Here is a 16,424-nt window from a genome sequence, read left to right on the forward strand (position 1 = left end):
AAACCAATTTTAATCAGGATTGAATGAAAGTTAATCATCATTTTATCTGACTAATAACTAAAAACCATATTTAAGGTGATTTCGTTGAAATTAATTTTTAAATAATTAAAGATTTAATTTTTATTATATTAAAATATAATTATATAAACTATACTCTCATGCATCACGACAAATGGTGCAAAATGGAGTAATCCACGTTGGCTTGGTATAATCTGTTTATACATTCTTGATTACATCCTCAGAGGGAGCTTCGTAGTTTGAAGGGTCGAATCCATGATCTCTCCACTGAAAACTATGAATCTTATCACTCTACCAACCCTGCATTGATATATATGACTTTAGCAAATGACACATTTATAAATTACAAGATTTATTATAGATAATAGAAATTTTTTTGCACTGCAGTGGTAGCTAAAAAAAAGCCAAACATTAACTTAAATTGTAAATTATAAAAATAGTTCTACCAATAAATAAATAAATTACAAAAAAAAGGAAAAAACCCCAAAACGCTCCATCTTCTTAAATCTTCACCCGGGAAAAAGAAAAGATTCCTGTACTCTCTTTAAACCGTAAATTCCTCCTCATGTGGGACCCACACAAAATTGATGCCCTTCTGGGTCTTGAAGGGATCCTGGCCTATCCTGCTGCACGCTATATTGATTCGAGGTTTCACCCAGAGGGTAGTTTGGTATTTTGAGCTGATTAATCTAAGTTATCGGCAACGGATCTCCTAGAAAATAAAAACATGAAAGGATAAACCACGAAAATTAGAACACCTCTAGTGTCTAATCATGTTTAAGAAACGTAATTAATTATTTATCGGAGAACGAGGACACAGCAAAGAGCCCTAATTTTCCACGCATCGAGACGAATCGTGGGCCTCGTGGGCTCGCGCCCAATCATATAAGACTTGCCTCGTTACAACTCGTTAACCTACTTTGAAAATGATGGAGCCACGCTGTCATGACACATCAGCAATATACTCCCCACAAAATCCACGTCATTAACATAACCAGTCAATTCCTCATTTGGTGACACGTCAGCATCCATGTCAGATGAAGCGAGTGGGGGAATAGGGAGTGTGTGTCGTTTACCGGAAGGTGTCCCCTACATATAGCGAGGGCCGTGGAAGAGTCCTAGACTGTTGTGTTCTGTGGGTTTTTTTAATTTTTCACTCTCTTCTCTCATTTCGTCTTCGTGGCCAGAGCAGACCAGTCTCTGCGAAGGAAAGTGGAAATCCTTCTGTTGAAGGAAAACGGTTCTGAGGTAAACACAGTGGTTTTCTCTCTCCATCTGTGAGATTTTTCTGGTTTTCTACTAACGCGAAGATGGTTTTCTGATGAGTTGTAGAACGATCTTTGCTTTGTTTTCACTTTTCTCCCTTGATCTGTGATGTAACTAGTAAGTGCATCGTGTTTTTGGTTTACTGAGTTATCATGGTTTCGATTGTTGTTCTAGTTACTCTATGTTGCTTGTTCCTAGTTCTGATTCTTTTTTTTTCTTTTGACTTTTTAGTGCTTCTGTGTTGGTTTTAGGTTATTCGGCTTAGATTGTTAGGGTTTGGAGGCATTTGTGGTTGTTTCGTTCAGATTGTTGCTGTAGATATAAGTTTTGATCTATGGAATGGATGCATGAGGGTTTTAGTTTTCACTCGCTTTTGTTGTATGTAGAGTTTGGGGAAATAAGAGTCGCAGATGTAGTTTTATAATGCGATGCGTTTCAGGCTGATTGATATTATGGAAGACTGACTTAGAGGCTAGGGTTTTTTTTTATGATGTATGGAGTTTCTGACGGATGAAGTTATCTGCATTCTGTATATTTTTATGTTGTTATTTGACTGCACCTACATACGATTTGCAGATGTTTCCCTCCATAAACTCTTAACCTCTGGTGTATTACTACCGGTTACTCGCCAATTACTCCTCCTGTATAAAGCACACTGAGTGTTGTAATGATATGCTGTTAGGAATGTTAGGGGTGTATGCTGCTATGCGGTTTGCTTTGGCTACCTGTTCTGATCTGGCCTGAACTTGGCGCTGCTCATAAATTTTTATGCGTCAGGCATTGAACTGACGTCTTACTTGGTTTCTGATCACTCTGTGGCTTGCTTCCAATTCCTTTTTTGGATACGAATCTGAGACGGTGGCTATTTTGTCCTTCCTCCATTGTTTTCAAATATGCTTTTGGTTGACTCTGGAGTTTTGGTTTGATTGTGGATTAACAATGTCCTTGCCTGGTGGACACTTTAGGTGCTCTTGTGAGGAGCTAGGTGATTGATGGATAAGAGTTACATGTTTGTTCAGTTTAAGGTTCCTTATTGTGTGCGATTCTGATTTTCAATAGTCCAGTACTGTTGCATCATGTATTGCGTATATTATGTTCATTTTATATGTTTCTATCATGTGTTCCTTTTTTAAGGTTCTTGTGGTTATTGGAGCAGTTATCGTCATGGTGAGAAAGAGGAGAACTGAACTGCCTGGAAGCAGTGGGGAGAGCTCAGAATCCCAAGATACTGGTGCTGGCCGTGGTGCCCAACGCCCAACAGAGAGAGCTCCTGCACAACAGGGCGGTGGTGGAAGGGGCCCCGCCCCTCAATCTCAACAACAACCTCAGCAAGGAGGTCGTGGAGGATATGGAGGTGGATATCCTACCCAGGGACGTGGTGGGTCCCATCCAAGGGGTGGAATGGCACCTCAGCAGTATGAAATTCCCACTGAACATCATGGTCGGGGTGGCCAGCCACGTGGAATGCCACCTCAACAGCCTATGGGTGCCCACCCTGAATCTTCTGGGAGGCGCCGAGGTGGTGGCAGTATGGCTAGTGGTCGTGGGGGAGGGTCTACTTCTGGTGGCCCACCTAGGCCACCAGTTCCCGAGCTGCACCAAGCAACCCAGGCTCAGTATCAAGCTATGGCGAGCCCGCAACCAGTACAATCTGGTAAACCAGCCCAGTCTTCCTCTCAAGCCAGTTCTTCGCAACAGCCACCTGAGTCAAGCACTGGACAGGTTGTGCAGCAGTTTGAGCAGCTTTCTATACAACCTGAAGGGGCACCAACACAGGCAATTCAGCCTATTCCCCCGTCCAGCAAATCTATGAGGTTTCCTCTCCGCCCAGGTAAGGGCAGCACTGGGACAAAGTGTATTGTCAAGGCCAACCATTTTTTTGCGGAGCTTCCAGACAAGGATCTGCACCAATATGATGTGAGTTCATGGCCTCAAACTTCATTTTCTGTTTTCTGGTTGACCATATGTCGGTTAAGTTGACCATACATCTGCTATAACTAGGTTTCAATTACGCCGGAAGTTACTTCACGGGGTGTGAACAGGGCTGTGATGGAGCAGTTGGTGAAATTGTATAAGGATTCACATTTGGGAAAGAGACTTCCTGCTTACGATGGGAGGAAGAGCCTCTATACTGCTGGGCCATTACCTTTTACTTCCAGGGAGTTCTCAATTACTTTGGTCGATGAAGATGATGGCACGGGTGCTCCCAGGTCATACCAAGATGAATTTGACTCTTTTGGAATTTTCTCCTGCTCTGTATATCATCTGTGCTGATGGTTTTGATGTGTTCTGTCTTGATATAGGAGGGAGCGGGTTTTCAGAGTTGTCATCAAAATGGCTGCTCGTGCGGACCTTCATCATTTAGGTCTGTTTCTACAGGGGAGGCAGGCAGATGCACCTCAAGAAGCTCTTCAGGTCCTGGACATTGTTCTGCGTGAACTGCCTACTGCAAGGTACTTCTGTGTTGATGAGGTTTTAACAGTTTTCGCCATTTGTTTTGAGTTATTATGTGATTTGGCCCCTTTTAAGTTTTTCTGGTTGTATTTAATTGACATTGGTGTTTGTATGTCTTTGTAGGTATTCTCCTGTTGGTCGATCATTTTATTCCCCAGATTTAGGGAGAAGGCAGCCACTTGGTGAGGGATTAGAGAGCTGGCGTGGTTTTTATCAGAGTATACGGCCAACTCAGATGGGTCTGTCACTGAATATAGGTAATAAGATCATTATATTTCGCGGGAGATAATGTTTGATTGATTTAGGCAGAGCTTTTGCCCTTCATAATGGAAGTTGTATTTGTTGTGATGTTGCAGATATGTCTTCGACTGCTTTCATTGAGCCTCTGCCTGTCATTGACTTTGTGACCCAGTTATTGAACCGGGATGTTCTTGCTAGGCCATTATTTGATGCCGATCGTGTAAAGGTTGGTTGAACTGTCTAGGCTAGTTATTTGGTTGTTTTGTTTCTCACTGAGCTTAACTATTTGAATTTTGCTCTGGTGTCCTCCTGTTCCTACTATAACTTTTTCTAATTTTTAATGCTGGAATTAATAAATTCAAGTATACTTCAATAAGTTTCTTTTGGCCTAATCTAAATATATATTGTTAACAGATCAAGAAAGCACTCCGAGGTGTGAAAGTAGAAGTTACTCATAGGGGAAATATGCGCAGAAAGTACCGCATATCTGGTTTGACCTCGCAAGCAACTAGAGAGCTAACGTAAGTTTAATCTCATGTAGCTGCCTTGTGATTACCTTGCCCTTTTCTTGTGATATTGTTCATCCATGATAACAGTACCTCTAAGTTGGTGGTTTCCCTTTGTCTATGTGTGACAGCTTCCCTGTTGATGATAGAGGAACAATGAAGTCTGTTGTTCAATATTTCCAGGAGACGTATGGTTTTGTTATTCAGCATACACAGTGGCCATGCTTGCAAGTTGGGAACCAGCAGAGGCCAAATTACCTCCCTATGGAGGTCAGTTCATGTCACGACTGTAGTGATCTTTGCATTATCTTGTGTCAATTTGCTTGGTCTTCAATCATCAAAATGATTGCAGGTCTGCAAGATTGTGGAAGGCCAGAGATACTCCAAGAGGTTAAATGAAAGGCAGATTACAGCTCTGCTGAAAGTTACTTGCCAGCGCCCCCGTGAACGAGAACTGGATATTATGCAGGTGCTTCACTGTGGCACTCCTGCCCAACTGGCTTCCCCCCCTTCCCCTTAAATCTCTTTCTGTGTTTACTTTCTTAATTTGGCCTATACTGAAGGTCCTTTTCACCCCCTCTGTCATGGGATTATTATGTTCTGGGTTGTACTTGTACCTTCAGAATGCCCTGGCAACTTAGCAGTCAAGTGATATTTCATAATTTTCATCGTCTTATGTCATTTTGCTGGTCTTTCATGCTTAACAAGTGGTAAAAATTGATTTTTTTTCCCAGACGGTTCATCACAATGCTTATCATGAGGATCCTTATGCAAAAGAGTTTGGGATCAAGATCAGTGAGAAGCTTGCCCAAGTTGAAGCACGTATTCTGCCTCCACCATGGGTGCGTTGTTTCAATCTCCTACTGTTTCTGCTTTTTACTCTTACAAATTCTTCTCATAGAAATATGATTCTTGTTAGTGGATCATGATTGCTTCGGATTGTCTCTACAGCTTAAATACCATGACACGGGAAGGGAGAGGGACTGCCTTCCACAGGTTGGCCAATGGAATATGATGAATAAGGTATCAAATTCTTTTGTGCCTGTTTTAATAATATGCTACAAACTGGTTTTTCTTTGTTGATCTTCACTGTTTTTAGTCTATTGCTCTATTGCCCATATGAACAAAAGTTAATCTTTTGTTTGTTGGCAAGTATGGATATTGTCTCTGCCAATCAAAGTGTTGTGTTGTTTCTTGATGATTTTGAAACTCGTAATTATGGTCTCTGATGTGTTGTTTGTTAAGAGAATACTTTTCAGAATGTAATGATTTATTGACAGTCCACTAGGGGTATTTCTAGGGTTACATTTGAGGGAAATAAAAACAGATTTAAACTAGAAAAATGAAGGAAGTTGAGTCCTAGTTGGTTTTAACAAGAAAAAAACACTGAAGGGTCCCTAAACTACTCCTAACATCATGATGGTTTACGCTGTTGATAGGCTGAAGTAATTTATTTTGATGTAGTAGTACAACAGTTTATCTGGATATTGGGTTTAGTCTGCAAACCTACAGATAGGTGGAGTGGAACCTGCAGTATTTATGGTTGTCATATGCATTTGGCATCTGAGAGCAACTCCTTTTGCCTTGACTGTTTCCATTTATGAAATAAGCAAGGGATCCTAATTTATTATTATCTGGGCAGCTCAATTGGTTCGTTTCCTACTCTGAATACCTCCTATAGTTAAGATGCTCTAGTCATGTACCTGAGCTTCACTGCTAGTAATTGTGGCTCTTGGTTCATCAATAATTGTACTTGTATAATTCTTAGGATGGTCTTTAGTTACCCCCTTTTTTTATTTTATTTGTAAAGTTCACAAGGATTGTATTAGATTGTCATGTTCTTTGGGCTGTGTAGTTCAATTATTTAATTTATACATATATGTTCAATGTGAAATATGGGTGAATCTTTATAGGACTAATTGCTGGAGTCTTGGAGAAAAGTTTGATTGCTTTTATGAACTGGCAAAGAGCAATTGCTTGAATTCTTAGCTACAGTCATCAAAAAACACTAATCATGTAATTTTTTTTTTGGGGGGGGGGGGGGTGCAATATTTGTTTGCCAAAGGCTGTAGAGTGGCAACCTTTATGAACAGGGAACTCGATCTCATGTTCTCTATGGTTTTTCTTTGTACTTATACATTTTATATATAACACCAGTATACCTCCTCCATTCCTTTTTCCCTTCTGGAAATGGGTGCGTGCATCAGCTGGGTAAAAAATACATGTAGATTTGTAGTTTTTTCCCCTTCTTTTCCAATCAGCTCTCCTCATCCCTTATTTTTCTTAGCGTATATTGAAGAATTAACTATTATGCAAGTGATGTTGCTTTGATAATTTCTTATTTCTTTCCCAACTTTTATGTGTGCAGAAAATGGTTAATGGAGGAACTGTGAACAATTGGATATGCATAAACTTCTCACGCAATGTGCAAGAAAGTGTTGCACGTGGGTTTTGTCATGAGCTTGCTCAAATGTGCCACATTTCTGGGATGGTATGAGAAAAATGCATTGGCAGTTGGTTTAGTTTGTGTCAGATGACACTTTCCCCCTTTTTTTTTTTTTTTTAAACTATTATTATTTGAATTATTTCAGGTGTTCACTGCTGAACCAGTTCTCCCACCCTACAGTGCTCGACCTGATCAGGTTGAGAGAGCCTTGAAGACTAGGTATCATGATGCCATGACAAAACTCCGGCCACACGGAAAAGAACTTGACTTATTGATTGTTATTCTGCCTGACAATAATGGTTCTCTGTACGGTATGGAATTCCTGCTGTTAACCCTTTTTATTTGTGTGCTGGAGGAAGTAATTGCTAATGCAATCTTCTTTTTTCCTCCTCCCTTTTCCCTCTCTCCCTTTAGGGGATCTCAAGCGGATCTGTGAGACCGACCTTGGACTTGTTTCACAGTGTTGCTTGACTAAGCATGTATTCAAGATGAGCAAGCAATACCTGGCAAATGTTTCTTTGAAGATAAATGTCAAGGTTGGGGGAAGGAACACCGTGCTTATTGATGCACTGTCGAGGCGTATACCTCTGGTCAGTGACCGGCCGACCATCATCTTTGGTGCAGATGTGACACACCCCCACCCTGGAGAGGACTCTAGCCCTTCCATTGCAGCTGTAAGATTTTTTTTATTTGTCTTTGATTAAGTGAAGAGCCATTTTCTTATTTTCTATTCAATGTGATTTTAGGGTTTCATAGTCATAAGCATGCATGTTTGCTATTTTTGGACATTTTTCTCTGTTGAGCCGTAATTTGAAACTTCTGATGCTGTTGGTAATTGGTTCTAATGGTTTCTTTGTATTTTTGCTTGTCCTTGCTGCACCAGGTTGTAGCTTCTCAAGATTGGCCGGAAATTACAAAGTATGCAGGTCTAGTTAGTGCCCAAGCTCATCGCCAGGAGTTGATTCAGGATTTGTTTAAAGTATGGCAAGATCCTGTCAGAGGAATGGTGTCTGGTGGCATGATAAAGTATGTAGATTTTCTTCCAAGTGGATGTAATTGTTTATGCTTTGTGTTAAAATATCTACGCCTAATTGGCTAATGAAGTTGAAAGTCATTTGCCTAGGGCATTCTGAAGTGGTTTGAATCTTGTACTTCCAGGGAACTTTTAATTTCATTCCGCAGAGCTACTGGTCAGAAACCTCAGCGGATAATATTCTATAGGTATTTTTCTCTCCAATGTTCTTGTTTGGTTGAACCCAGTGTAGGCCTGGCTACTGAGATATTCTTTTATGCAGAGACGGTGTGAGTGAAGGTCAATTCTATCAAGTCTTGCTGTATGAACTGGATGCAATCCGGAAGGTAAGTTGCTTTTATGAAACCGAAAATGTTTCAAAATTAGTGGTAACTGGAGAATCCAATAACTTCCTTGTGTAGTTGCAGGTTTCTGAGAGTTCAGCATGATTTTTCTTTTTCTTGTAATTTGTAGGATTTATTGAGTTAGATTCCAGTGATAATTACCATATGGCTCATACAATAATGAATATTTCCTTTCAGGCATGTGCTTCCTTGGAGCCAAATTATCAGCCTCCTGTAACTTTTGTTGTTGTTCAAAAACGTCACCATACCAGGTTGTTTGCTAACAATCATCAAGATCGAAATGCTGTTGACAGGAGTGGTAACATTTTACCTGGTAAGTCGGTTGTTCCAGACCCCTCTGTGTTTCATATTCGTCCAATATTCTGAATTATTTCTGACATTAGTTTCTTCATAATCTAATATCTCCTTCAATTGATTTAAGGAACTGTTGTTGACTCCAAAATCTGCCACCCGACTGAGTTCGACTTCTATCTGTGCAGCCATGCTGGTATCCAGGTAAAAATAACTGAATGTGTATATAGTCTTTGCCTGATAAAGTTTTTAGGTTTACATTTCTTATATTAATCTGTCTCTCCAAACTGTTATGATGAACCCCGTAAACTCCACAGGGAACCAGCCGCCCAGCCCACTATCATGTCCTCTGGGATGAAAACAAGTTCACAGCTGATGGGCTGCAATCTCTCACGAACAACTTGTGTTATACGTATGTCAAACCCTAAATGATATATCCTAAATATAATTTCCCTAATATATTACATTTGCTTGACATGATCTCCTTGGTGGTGCAGATATGCAAGGTGCACCCGATCCGTTTCGATTGGTGAGTTTATGTTTCCCTGTCATGTTGCGGTTTCAGTTTGATTTGTGCATCTAGTTGGATTTGTGTGCCAGTTTTTGATGGTGTTTCTAATAGTGACTCTGGTTGCAATTTTGATGCATCAGTTCCGCCGGCGTATTATGCCCATCTGGCTGCATTCAGAGCACGCTTCTATATGGAGCCGGAGACATCCGACAGCGGATCAATGACAAGTGGTGCAGCGGCGGCCCGTGCAGGTGTTGGTAGTGGTGGCCGTAGTACACGGATCACAGGTGCCAGTGCTGCTGTCCGACCACTCCCTGCCCTCAAGGACAATGTGAAGAGGGTTATGTTCTATTGTTAGACAAGATGGTGGTTGTGGTCGTGACGATGTTGATGATGCCCCGTCAACCATGTTTTGAGGAAGACTAATTTCGCCGGTTCCTTGTGTAATGCTGTGGCTACTCTATCCGGGCGCAGGATAGATGCATATGATTTCTGTTTTCCACATTATTTTGTTTGAATTTTTATGATATTATAGGAAACATGTCCACTTATTCAGATTTGGTGTTCTAATTTTACTCGTGGCTGGTAATCTTTCCGGGAATGACCTCTTTCAATTTTAGTGCCTTTATCTGGAAATGATTCATCAATTAGAAAACTCTCTACATACTAACTATTATCATTTTTTTAAAATTCTTTTTTCCACAACTTATATTTTGCATCTTTATACATTTAAGATCAATTCTCGTAGGATTGTTGCGTCTTTATAAATTTAAGATCAAGTCTGGTAGGATTGTGTTGATGAACAACTGGAGCATAACGAAGGTAAAACATATAGGATAATTTTGCCTGAAATATGGCGAAAGTGCAGAGTTTGACAAGGACAGATACCGAAAATAGGGTGATGGATACCAAATCCTGCCGGCGAACAGGTGAAATAATGGGGAAAATGCGCGGCCAACAAGAAATAGTATGCTCGGTGCCAAACCGAAATAGTTTATTGGTGCCAAAAAAGAAATGCTTGTGTTTATGTGTGACAAAATATAAAAAAAAAATTTAATCTTTTCAGATCTTTTTGGAATTCAAGTGCTCTATTCAGATCTGCGATTGGACGGGTTACCACCACAAAAAAGGGGGGCCGGGGGGGGGGGGGGGGGGGTAATTAATCATTTTCAATGGTGGGCCCACCTTTTTGTGGGTGGAAACCCGTTCGGGGGGAGCCGGATTCAGTGCTACAGGTTAATCTTTTGTGACAAAATATTTATGCTTATTTGTGCCAAACCTTGGATATTACTGGTTAGTGCTAGAACTGGTTATGATTTCTCCAATTTGGACTGCTCAGGATCCATAATGCTTATCTGCACTTAAATGTGGATTCAAATTTTAACTACTTTTGGCTTGTCGATAAAGCCATGTTCTCTCAGAGACAATACAGTCACTGCAACCATCATCTTTTTCCATTATAGTATTAGCATTACCAGAATCCAGAGTAAAACAATTCCATCTGATGAAATTCCTTGAAGTTCTATTGCTAGAGATGATGATCCTCATTGAATTTGAATGTGTACATTTTTCCGTATCTGTAAATGAACTCCAAATGAATATTTTTTATTGAAAATCCAATATGATAGAAGTATAAACATGAATCCGCTTCTTCGGCGAAAAGGTTACAGTGAAGAAAACAAAACAATTCCAACACAATCAACTCCCACTCTTTTATTACATAAACACACCATACATGAGGAATAACTCAGAAGCAATATTTACACCAGAGGGAACAAACATGTTTGTCACTTGGGCTCAGAGGGATCCAAGCTCATTCGCCTCTTAAACTTTTTTCCGAGAAGATGGCTCTTTTGAATCGAAGCATGGCAATATCCTAGGACCAATTTGATTCAGAAATCAACCGAACAACCTAGAAGTTAGTTCCATGGTCTCAATAAGTAATTACCCAAATGAAAGAAGTGAAGATTTATACAAATGGGAATGTGAGTTTACCTTTGCAATCGGGATTGTGTATGCCTAATTCAAACCAAACAAGAAGATGTACAAGGGTTAGTATAAAAGTTTATAGATGAGTTTCAAGGTAATAATGTTAAGATGGAGACAGTATTTATGTCTGCAAAGCACTAGAGCATGTAAGCAAGGGCCTTGATATTATGAAGGCCTGCAGATTAGATTAGTGATCACAACAGTACCTCTGTGTTGGCTGCTTCTGTGCTAAAGTTTTTCCTGACTTTGATGCTGGTTGTTTTGTTGCATCACTTGGTATGGGTATATTCTTTGCCTGTAAGAATCTCATGTAAGAACAAGTGACACTGAAATTGCTCTGTTTTCATCTCCCAATTATTTTTGATGTTACCCAAAACACAGAGACCAGCTTACCAAGTTTTTTAATTGGAGATTATAGAACATTTGGATGTATCTTTGTTTAGCTTGCTTATGTTCCTTGTTCAACTGCTTCCAGAATCCATAGATGGATCCCATGTTAAGTACTCTGTTGGCATAGATATTCCATGTATAGCTTCAAAACACAACATTTAAAAGAGGAAATCATCAGAAAAGGAAAACAACAAAAACTAAATGGAATTTCTTGAGGAATGTATGAGTTAGTTACCATTCATATATTCTCTGAAGACCTCCTGTGGAAATTTTCATCCAGTATTCTGGATCCTGCTTGGACTTCTCAAAGAAATCAGCAATCTTATTGCTGGACTCATCTCCATTGTGGGGATCAATATGGAATCCTGAGATCCCATCCACAATGATTTCAGCTGGGCCTCCTTGATTAGTTGCAAAGGTAGGTAACCCACAGTTCATTGCCTCTATCACTGTAAGACCAAAAGCCTCATATAGAGCAGGCTGAACAAAAGCTCCCTTTGAGTCAGCAATGCAACGGTACAGCTCTCCATTCCGGACTCTATCATTCTGAGCTGCTATCCATCTGATCTGGCCCTTAAGTTGATACTTCTCTATTAGGCTATGCATCTTTTTAATCTCAGCTATTTCTTCTCTGTCTTTTGACTTGGAAGGATCAAAGAAGCCAGCAACAACAACGAGATTGACCAGATTCCTTAGCCTCTTATTCTTTCCATACCATTCTGTTAATCCTGTGATGTTCTTCACTATATCAAGTCTTGCCATTGAGAAGATAATTGGTTTCTTCCTATCTTCTAGAAATCCACTGTTCAAGAGAGTTCAGATCAGAATTAGAAATTTACAGAAATGGAGTACCTCTTTTCAAAATTACAAACATCATGCAAATGAAGGCAGATGAATGTTGCATTTCTTTTGTTTCAGAAGAAATTTAGTGATCATTGCATTTGTTTTATGCTCAAGAGACTTAAAGTTGTTCATGCCACAAGATAGATTGAAGTAAGACATTGGTTTGATATTTTTCACAGTATGGCACTTAATCAAGAAAAATTGAAGTATGGGACTCACATGTGCTCATCATTATCCTGCTTGTTGTATAGGAGTTCTTCAATGGCAGGGTAAAATGTGGTCAGCCGTTTCTGTTTCTGTGTGTATGGGAAGTAGAGAGATTGATCTGCACCAGGGGCAGCAATGTTGAACTTTGGGTCAAAGACATTGATGCCAGAGACTACTCGGTACAGCCCTGGTAGCGTAAATGCAGAATGACTTTCATACTGTCCTGGCCTGTCCTTGCTGCAGATAGGATAAAACTCGAAGTTAATTTTTCAAAAATGCTTCTTTAGACTCAACTTCAAATGTAGTTTCAAGTTAGGAGTTATGATTATAACAATCATCAGCTATTACTGAAAATTTTTTGCAAGCTTTTACTGAAAGCACCAAACTGGTGTGGTGGAATACTTGGTGACTTTCCAAGAACACATGTTTAATGAAATCAAAATTTAGGATACATTTGAGTCATTCGGCTAGTGCAGGATTGAGCTTGGTTGCCTCAATTAAGTTCTGAATATTCCAGTCTGAAATATAATGACTAACCTTCCTGCTATTTCTTGGTATGTGCTTGTGATGATGAAGTCAGTGGAATTCATTGCTATCAAGTCTGCTGTGAATTGGCATGAGAAGTGATACTTTGGTTCTAGTTCTTTCCATTTGATGTCTGAGTCTTCATACTTTGACTTCTCTAGAGCATGAGCAATTGTTCCCTAGGTTTAAAGTTCATCAAATCAGTACCAATTAAACTTGAGATCTACAAGTTGATTGGACTTTCAAATAATATGTACACACCTGAGTTATCCCAAGCTTGCTTGCCATGAGAGATGCTACCAGGTTTCCATCAGTGTAGTTACCAATGATGAGGTCAGGTTTTCCATCCAATTGATCAAGTATCTTGGAAGTGGCATCCTGAGAATTCAGAAAGGCAACTGATGACTGACATGATCTATATTTATCAAAGAAAAAGATTCAGAAACAAAAGATTGGCTTTGCAATTGAACTTGGCACATGCCTGAGTAAACTTCTCAAGGTAGGGGTAGATGTCGAAACGGGAAACCCATTGATTAAGTACACCACTTTCAGTCATAAAAGGAACTCGGAGGATGTGAGAATGTTTGGTGTGTAGGATTGGCTCCAGCTCTTGGTTGCACTTGGTCCCTCGGGCATCTGGTATAAGTCGTGTAACCTGTAAAAATATGCACTGCTGTAATCAACCTGAACTGGTGGTGATAACAAATGACTTCACAATGATTTCAACATACCACAAGGATTTGAGGTTTGATAGTTAGCCCTTGCTTCTTAATTCTGAGGAGCAATTCATCTTCCAGGGCCTTTACTTGATCTAAAATGTAGACAACCTATTCAAAATGGCATGACTCAATCAATTCTTTTGTTGATGATGCAACATAATATCTATGAGCTTGTTGTATTCTGTTTATACCTGGCCACCAGTATCCGGTAAGCCAAGGACATCTGCTTGGCCAAAGTAACCATGAATTGAGAAGATTACAATATTGAATATCGTCGGAAGCCCACTGAAGAATTTCTCCATGTTCGCTGGGTCTGGTGCTTGGAGTACTTCAGAAAGTGATCTCATTGTCTCTTTGACAGTTTCTGCAGTATCACCCCATCCTTTCTCAAAACCCCACTCAGAAAACCTGAAAATAGAGGCAAGGTGGTTTAGAGGCATATCATTTTAGTGTTCATCAGTTTATAATGATCAAACAAGCTATGAAACAGAGACCTATGGTCAAATTTATGATATGGGGTGTCTTTTGGAAGTGCTGAAACATATACATCAGCTGCAACTAATGCCCCTTCAAGTTTGGCCACAGTGTTGAGGGTATCATTGATCATAAGTTTCTGCAAGTTTCAAATCAAAAGGAAAAAAACATGAATTTCTAACTTTGTATAATGAGAATCATGACTATGTCTTCTACCGGGTTTTATGTTTTCCATACTTCTCCTTGATGATTAAGAGCACGTAAGAAGTCCAGCAAAGGCTTTGCACTCTCAGGACCCCCAGCCAACTTTGAAGTTATGAACTTGGAGACATAGCTGCGCCCGTTACCGATAGAAGACGATAGTGTTACATGAGGAATAGAGTAGTCAAATGCTCCAAAATCCACTTCAAATGCATATTCATCAGTAGCCCTGCATATACAGATTATGTTACTTTGCGTTCACACTACTTCAAGACAGATAATTATATATAGAATCTATGATCCATCCAATTTCTAAGATTAGCTGAATCAATGATAAATGCAGGATGGTTTGAAAAAAACCATGAGTTTCATGATTGATTTACTTCCACCATCAACAGCTACTCCACTGACTGGTTGATCAATTATCTATGCTTTTCAGAAAAAATTTAAGAGTGGTGCATTTTGTTGATTGATGTTAAGCATGGAGATAGCATACCATTTCTCGTCACAGATTATTTCTTTGTACTTCAAGAACTCTGCAGCAGTGATTCCCTCTACTGAAAGATCTTCGGCGTTCACCTTAACAAACTCCCAATATCCAGGATTGGGTCTTACAGCAAATGCAACGTGAGGAGGAACAACAGCTGCTTCCTGTTAGACTCAAAAATTGAATTCATCTATCAGTGAAATTTTCTTAAAGCTGGATAATCAAAGGAGGGGACTGAAGCACTATTAAGACCTGAGTGGAACAGAGTATGTAGCCAAGTAAGCCTTCCAAGACCTTGGCTCTTTCATGCTTATCCTGGATTGATTTCTCCATTTCATCCATTAAATGATGGAGCTTCATTAACCTCTTTCCCTTTGATGTATACCTATTATTGTCAAAATGTGTAGAATGTGAAAACTGAGGGTACTCAACAAAGGGAAAGAAAAGATAGTATAACCATAAAGAGAACAAGTTAGATGGAAATGAAATGTTGACATACGCAGCGAAGCATCTCTTCATATGATACCGAGATTGTCTCAAGGCCTCAGGCATGCTATCAGCAATGGTGTCAGATCGTTTGATGGTAGACCCAGAAGCCATTGGATCAGAAATTGTAAATGTGGCAAACTTTGAAAGAGAAAAGTTCTGAATTCAGGAAAGGTGGTTTGGTTCATCAAAAGCTGAGGCTTGAATGAACATTTTATAGATACTTACTTTTGGTTTCAGAAAAGATTCTAGTTGTAATCCAGAAACTCTCTGGCTGGAAAGACGGGAAGAAAGGATATGAAAGCATTTGGGAGAAGACAAAGCACATTCCTTGAAGAAGAGTTGGAAGTGAGGTTAAGTATAACAAGAAGAAAGGAATTTATTAGAGAAGGAAGCAAAGATTCCTGGGAAAACAAAATTTTTTCTGTGGGTTCATTGTCGTCGGAAATAGTTCTTATTCTTTCCTTCTCTGGTGTGGTTTGTGTTGTTTTGGTGACGATTGCAACGTTTGTATTGAATAAACCCAAGATAATTTCCCGCCAAAAAGAGAAAAAAAACAAAAAAAATTCATGGGGTTCAACAACTGGAGGTTTTTAGGTATGAAGCCAGGCCCAAATCTTAGAAGATTTTTAGGTTCTGCCAGTAGGGCCAAAAAATTTAGGGCCATGTGTGACCACTGGTAGCTTTATATTAAGGTAGTGAGCAGTGAGCACTATTACCATAAGAAGCGTCAAACGTGTGAGTTCTTCATTAAGAAGCCAATATTGATATATTATTACCAACTGAACAACTCTTCGATGGTAATTTAGGATTTCTCGACATTGCGAGGGTAGAATTAAATTTAAGGTCGTACTGTATTTCTCTTCTTTTGATAATGTTGCTGAGCCATAGATATGTTTTTTTGATGAACCATATAACATCTTATCTTGTGTGAGAAAATGGTCAAGGCTAAAGCTGCAATAAGATTGAAATGGGTTTGGCTTTTTAAGACGTC

At 39.6% G+C, this 16,424-nt stretch overlaps 2 protein-coding genes across 3 annotated transcripts; one reads left to right on the forward strand and one right to left on the reverse strand.

The window, feature by feature from the left end:
• The first annotated feature begins 1,132 nt into the window (after positions 1 to 1,132).
• On the forward strand, positions 1,133 to 9,977 carry LOC149000851 (protein argonaute 1-like). Its single transcript, XM_089139596.1, has 22 exons — positions 1,133 to 1,266; positions 2,441 to 3,201; positions 3,286 to 3,494; positions 3,588 to 3,737; positions 3,862 to 3,995; positions 4,095 to 4,204; positions 4,393 to 4,499; positions 4,616 to 4,754; positions 4,837 to 4,953; positions 5,219 to 5,326; positions 5,436 to 5,507; positions 6,853 to 6,975; positions 7,076 to 7,241; positions 7,345 to 7,604; positions 7,814 to 7,956; positions 8,089 to 8,151; positions 8,226 to 8,289; positions 8,485 to 8,620; positions 8,729 to 8,802; positions 8,916 to 9,010; positions 9,096 to 9,127; positions 9,250 to 9,977. The coding sequence occupies exons 2-22, from the start codon at positions 2,449 to 2,451 to the stop codon at positions 9,465 to 9,467; spliced, it is 3,273 nt and encodes a 1,090-aa protein (XP_088995722.1). The 5' UTR covers positions 1,133 to 1,266; positions 2,441 to 2,448; the 3' UTR covers positions 9,468 to 9,977.
• A 690-nt stretch (positions 9,978 to 10,667) lies between these two features.
• LOC149000852 (sucrose synthase 7-like) lies at positions 10,668 to 15,682 on the reverse strand. Of its 2 annotated transcripts, none has more exons than XM_089140494.1 (16): positions 15,444 to 15,682; positions 15,197 to 15,329; positions 14,954 to 15,108; positions 14,494 to 14,686; positions 14,277 to 14,395; positions 13,974 to 14,190; positions 13,795 to 13,890; positions 13,545 to 13,718; positions 13,325 to 13,441; positions 13,076 to 13,242; positions 12,551 to 12,775; positions 11,724 to 12,290; positions 11,492 to 11,630; positions 11,305 to 11,393; positions 11,105 to 11,128; positions 10,668 to 11,021 (listed from the first exon to the last, which is right to left on the reverse strand). In XM_089140494.1, exons 1-16 carry the CDS (start codon positions 15,542 to 15,544, stop codon positions 11,009 to 11,011), a joined length of 2,529 nt encoding a protein of 842 aa, XP_088996620.1. In that variant the 5' UTR covers positions 15,545 to 15,682; the 3' UTR covers positions 10,668 to 11,008. The 2 variants fall into 2 exon arrangements, with proteins under 2 accessions (XP_088996620.1, XP_088996619.1); XM_089140493.1 differs by having other exon boundaries at positions 10,669 to 10,985.
• Between the last annotated feature and the right edge of the window lie 742 nt (positions 15,683 to 16,424).

The sequence above is a fragment of the Hakea prostrata genome, chromosome 11, assembly GCF_041222555.1.
Source record: "Hakea prostrata isolate BN-2017 chromosome 11, UWA_Hpros_2, whole genome shotgun sequence".
In the NCBI taxonomy this organism is placed as follows: Eukaryota; Viridiplantae; Streptophyta; class Magnoliopsida; order Proteales; family Proteaceae; genus Hakea; species Hakea prostrata.

What these genes read in the sequence shown, in the direction of transcription:
- LOC149000851 (XM_089139596.1), top strand. Translation starts at nt 2,449, where the DNA reads ATGGTGAGAAAGAGGAGAACTGAACTGCCTGGAAGCAGTGGGGAGAGC. An exon ending in CAAGCAACTAGAGAGCTAAC is followed by an intron (nt 4,500 to 4,615) that starts GTAAGTTTAATC and finishes TATGTGTGACAG; the next exon opens with CTTCCCTGTTGATGATAGAG. An exon ending in GCAGCCATGCTGGTATCCAG is followed by an intron (nt 8,803 to 8,915) that starts GTAAAAATAACT and finishes TAAACTCCACAG; the next exon opens with GGAACCAGCCGCCCAGCCCA.
- LOC149000852 (XM_089140493.1), bottom strand. Translation starts at nt 15,544, where the DNA reads ATGGCTTCTGGGTCTACCATCAAACGATCTGACACCATTGCTGATAGC. An exon ending in ATAATCTGTGACGAGAAATG is followed by an intron (nt 14,687 to 14,953) that starts GTATGCTATCTC and finishes CTGTATATGCAG; the next exon opens with GGCTACTGATGAATATGCAT. An exon ending in ATCTCCAATTAAAAAACTTG is followed by an intron (nt 11,394 to 11,491) that starts GTAAGCTGGTCT and finishes AGATTCTTACAG; the next exon opens with GCAAAGAATATACCCATACC.